The following is a 5349-nucleotide window of genomic DNA, read 5'->3' as shown; positions in this document are numbered from 1 at the left end:
TGGGAGGCTTGGCTTCAATGTAGGAGGTGAGAATTAGCAATATTAATTTCTAGAGACATTGACTATGGCTAGAAAACAATTATGTAATACAAAATTTAAAATTGTCATGGTAAGAAAAGGAAACAGAATAATTTTTTTCATACAGCAGTTAGTCACAAGTATCACATTTATAGGGATATTACAGAATACAAGGCAATGGTGTTTGTTAAGCATTTATGCAGCAGTAAAATACACGATTTTCCTGTAAGTTTTGTGAAATTGCAAATTTCAAGAAAATTTACAGACTTGGAGTATATGCTATTAAATGAAGTCTCATATCCTCAGAAAGAAAAATAATTCCAAGATCAAACAGTATTTTCTCAATCCCTTTGTCATTTTTCTCTCATTCCAAAAATAAAGTATCCCGTGTAGTCTTACTTTAACTTCTACCCACAACACAAAACTTTCCTCCTTTCCTTGTTTTCTTCATCCAAGCTCAGGGTTAAATGGCACTGGTTGGTGAAATGTAAGACCTTCCTTGTTGGAGGAGCTAATGTCACTAGACTGATAGCTGGGAAGTCAGCATGGGACTGACTCAGGCCCCCTGAATATGGGTCTCAGCCAGAAGGACTGAGCAGTCTAAGAGACCTCAGACAGTGGAGCCAGGATGTATCCCTAGTGCACAAAAGGACCTTGTGAACACATCCCCCATGGAGGGATACTGCCTTAACCTAGAGACAGGAGAGAAGCCCTAGTCCCTACTTCACAGGACCTGTCAGATCTACATGACCCCAACTGGATGGCATTGCCCTACATATGGAATTGGGGTGGGGGGATGGGAGGGGAGGGTGGTTAGAGTGCATGTAGGAGGGCAGAGAGGATAAAAGGGAGGGTAGGAGGGAGGAAGGGATGGGGGGAGGGAGGGAGAGGGAACTGGGATCGACATGTAAAATAATAAATTAAATTTAAAAAAAATGCTTTGACTCCAAAATTTAAGTTGAAGGACAAGTTACTGGGGAAAAGGATTTCTATTTTTGTTTCCACAGAAAATGAAAAGATGTGGATTCCTTCCAGACTAATGTGGTTTGATCATGCCAGACCACCTGAAACAGAGTACAAGGTGATCCTACATTCAAAACAGCTGGACAAAACAGCCCTACAGACTACAGCCAGGATATCTGAATTTTCTTCGAATCCCCCATGATAGCGCCCCTTACCAGCAGGAAGTAGTTTGGAAAGAATGACGCCCAATTCCCTAATATTGTGTATAAATGTTTGTTTTCATTTAATTGGACTTTGTTATATAAAATTAAATAAAATAATAATAAAAAAAGAAACAAACCTTTATTGAAGGCTCAGATACTAAAAAAAAAAAAAAAAAGACCTTCCTTGTTACCTCTGTCTTTCTATAGATTTTAAGAATGAAAGTAAAAAATTATGGTATAGGAACATGGAAAGTAAGCTAGCAGCTACAGGTTTGTGTTAGTGGAGGAGAGAGAGGTAAAATAAAAGTTTGCCAATATATGAATAATGAGCTTTATTCTATCTAAACTGAAGCATAGGTCCTGGAGAATATTACTCCTTATGAAGCATGCATGACAAGATGTCAGCAAAGGAAGTCCTTAACATTGTACTATGGAGGGTATAGAATCTTTTTTTCCCCCTTTAATATTTTTTTCTTATTTTACATATATATCTATCCCAGTTCCCTCTTCCTCCCTTGCCCCCCACATACCTCCCAATCCCAACCCCCATCCACTCCCTAACCAGGGTGAGGCCCTCCAATGAGAGATCATCAAAGTCTGTCAACTCACTTGGGGTAGAGCCTAGACCCTTCCCAGTGTCTCCAGGCTAGGGGAGTATCCCACCATGGGGAATGTGCTCCCGAAGTCCGTTCCTGCACTAGGGATACATTACTGGATCCATTGTCAGAGATCCCATAGACTTCCAAGGCTTCCTAACTGAGACCCACGTTCAGGCGGTCTGTGTCAGTCTTAAGGCTGCTTTCCCAGCTATCAGTCTAGGTTCCATGAGCTCCCCCCCTTGTTCAGGTCAGCAGTTTCTGTGGGTTTCTTCAGCCTGGTCTTGACCCCTTTGCTCATTCATCACTTCTCCCTCTCTACAACTGGACCCCAGAAGTTCAGCTCACTGTTTAGCTGTGGGTATCTGCTTCTATCATCAGCTACTGGATGAGGGCTCTAGCATGGCTTATAAGGTAGTCATCAATCTCATTATTGGGGAAAGGAATTTAAAGTAGCCTCTCCACTATTGCTTAGATTGTTAGTTGGACCATCCTTGTAGGTCTTGGACATTTCCCTAGTGCTAGATTTCTCTTTAAACCTATAATGACTCCCTCTATTATGGTATCTCCTTTCTTGGTCTCCTCCATTATTCTCACAACTCAATCTTCCTGCTCCCCCATGTTCTCCTATCCCCCCCCCCTCTTCTCTCCCTCTCTTTATCCCAAGTCCCTCCCCCCTCCCCACCTGCTCCCAATTTGTTCAAGAGATGTTGTTCCTTTCCCCTTCTGTGAGGAACCATGTATGTCTCTCTTAGGGTCCTTCTTGTTTCCTAGCTTCTCTGTGGATTGTAAGCTGGTAATCCTTTGCTCTATGTCTGAAATCCATACATGAGTGAGTACATACCATATTCATCTTTTTGTGGTTGAGTTACCTCACTCAGGATGGTTTCTTTTAGTTCCATCCATTTGCCTAAAAATTTTCAGATTCCATTTTCTTCCCACTGAGTAGCCAGAATCTGGAAGTAACCTATATGCCCCTCAACTGAAGAATGGCTAAAGAAAATGTGGTACATTTACAGGAGGGTATAGGATCTTGAAAATCAAGGGAATAAAGGGCTTGAAAATGGATTTCTGTTAAATATGTTAGCCACAACAAACATAAGTTAGGTTGATGATATTTGTTTATTAGTTCAATAGACATTTATTATATACATTGCTTAATATGCATAACACACAAGAGTATACCGGAAAAGATTACATTTTAAATTATTATGAAAAACTGATACTTTGGCATATAACAACTTAAATTGAAATACTCAGTTTATGGGTTAGGGTTGTTTCTCAATTCTATACTGAGTGGCACTTAGTTTTCTGAAGACTCTACACTTGATATATTCCCAGCAAGCAACTTTTTGTGATTACTCTATGTAGCCACAGCTGTCCTGGAACTCTCTAAGTAGACTAGATGTGCCTCAAGCACACAGAGATATGCCTGCCTCTGTCTCTGGGATAAAAGGCATATACCACCATACCAGCTTTGTTGTCTTGGTTATTTTTTATTTGTATTGAGGATCAACCTCAGCGCCTCATGCATGGTAGATCAACATTCTACCCACTGAATTTCATTCCACATCATAAAATAACTGTTTAGGTTATGTTCAAATTAAGGTGTTTATCAAGATAACTTCAGCAAAATAAAGTTACTACTGTACATAACTTGAGTGGTATAATCTTCAGTTGATGAAGTCACACCCCAAAATATGTTGGTTTGGATAAGGCTGAAAAGAAACTATCAAATTTAGGGGCTAGGGACATGGGTCAGGTAGTCAAATACTTGCCATTAAACAAAAGCAGGGCCCAAGAACTGTCATGTGGAAACAATGGACCTACTTCGTCTTGCTGGCTAACCAGTTCAGCAAGTTTGATGCAATGAGAGACCCTGTCTCAGATATTAAGGTGAGGAAATAATTGAAGAAGAAGTCTAATGTCGATTTCTGGACTTGTCACACATGAACACATGCATTCCCAATACATGTACACATACACATGAACACATAAGAAAATAAATTTAATTTAGCTAGTTGTAAACTTCATGGGTCAGGGACATTTGGGAAACAAGTTTCAATTAAGGTTAATTAAAAAGATTTCTGAGAGGTGAGAATGAAAGAGAGTCAATGCGCCTGCCAAAAAAGAGAGGTTATGTGAGGTTTCTGCTCTTATGAATTAAGATGTTCATTAGACCCATGTGCTTTTTTATGGCTGCTTTTATCTCTTTGTTCCTGAGACTATAGATGATGGGATTGAAGAATGGGGATAGAACGGCAAAGGCCAAAGCAATGGCAGTGTCCCAGAACAAGGAGTAGGTAGCAGAGAAGCGGAGATACATGAGAGCCACACTGCCAAAGAAAAGCAAAAAGACCGTTAGGTGGGAGACACACGTGGAAAATGCTTTGCGGCGGCCTTCAGCTGAACGAATGCGCAGAATCACAGCCACGATACCAACATAGGACATGAAAATGAGCATCACTGCTGTAATTATCTCAGCAGCATGCACAATATCCACCACCTGGATCATGATGATGGTGTGGGTGTCTGTGCAGGCCAGGCGCAGGACTGGTAGGAAGTCACAGAAGATGTGCTCCAGGTGATTGGAGCCACAGAAAGGCAGTGTAGAAATCCAAGCAATCTCAGGGAGGGGTGTGAGAAAGCCGCAGACACAGCAACCTAGGGTCAATTGGGCACACAGCCTGGGAGTCATGATGGTGGGATAATGGAGAGGGCTGCAGATGGCCAGGTAGCGATCAAAGGCCATAGCTGTCAAGAGACAAACCTCGCTGATGCCTGTGGAGTGGAAGAAATACATCTGCAGGACACAACCATTCAAGGTAATACTCCTTCGTTCACTAAGCAGGCTAGAGAGCATCTTTGGGATGGTGGCTGTGGTGTACCAAATTTCCAGGAAGGAAAGAGCACTGATAAAGAAGTACATGGGTGTGTGGAGGTGCACGTTCCGCTGGACCACTGTGATGATAACCAGGTTCCCAGCAATAATGAAAGTGTAGATGAAGAGCAGCGGGATGAAGCAGATGACAGAACGGCCCCAGGAGCAAGGGAAAGCAGAAAAAATGAACTCCTGAGTAGTGGTCCAATTGGAGAACTCCATCTCTAAGTCAACAATTCCTTGCACACTCGAGCTTTTTAGCAAGTGTGTATTATAGTTCTGAGGGGAAACACACTTAACCAAGAGCCAGTCTTTCAGAGGACACCTGCACTATGGCTGTAGATGAAAAGGGATGAATAATGAAATCATATGCATTCTGCTCTGGATTTCAACTAAGCTTGTCATAAGGGAAAAAAATAGAAAACACAACCCATATTTAGACTTAGTAATTCTCAAGTCCTCAGTTTAGCCGTCTGTCGAAACTCAGATTACCGGTTCCCTTAAGTAAGTTTTCTTCAGGAGATCTGAGATAGAACCTAAAAGTTTTCAGTTGATGTTTATCCACTGGTTAGTAAACCATATTTGAAGATCATCATGTTTAGATATCTGGAAGGGGACTTGAAGAAACAGGAATGAAAATGATGCTCATTCCTGAATTCTCTAACCTTACTGATTCTCAAACAAGTTT

General features: G+C 41.4%; 1 protein-coding gene across 1 annotated transcript; it reads right to left on the bottom strand.

Moving 5' to 3' along the window:
• Nucleotides 1–3917: 3917 nt before the first annotated feature.
• LOC127223295 (olfactory receptor 6K2) lies at nucleotides 3918–4883 on the bottom strand. The gene has a single exon (XM_051185772.1). The coding sequence runs from the start codon at nucleotides 4881–4883 to the stop codon at nucleotides 3918–3920; it is 966 nt and encodes a 321-aa protein (XP_051041729.1).
• Between the last annotated feature and the right edge of the window lie 466 nt (nucleotides 4884–5349).

Source organism: Phodopus roborovskii, unplaced genomic scaffold (genome assembly GCF_943737965.1).
Source record: "Phodopus roborovskii unplaced genomic scaffold, PHOROB, whole genome shotgun sequence".
In the NCBI taxonomy this organism is placed as follows: Eukaryota; Metazoa; Chordata; class Mammalia; order Rodentia; family Cricetidae; genus Phodopus; species Phodopus roborovskii.
This window is presented reverse-complemented; position numbering and strand designations above follow the sequence as displayed.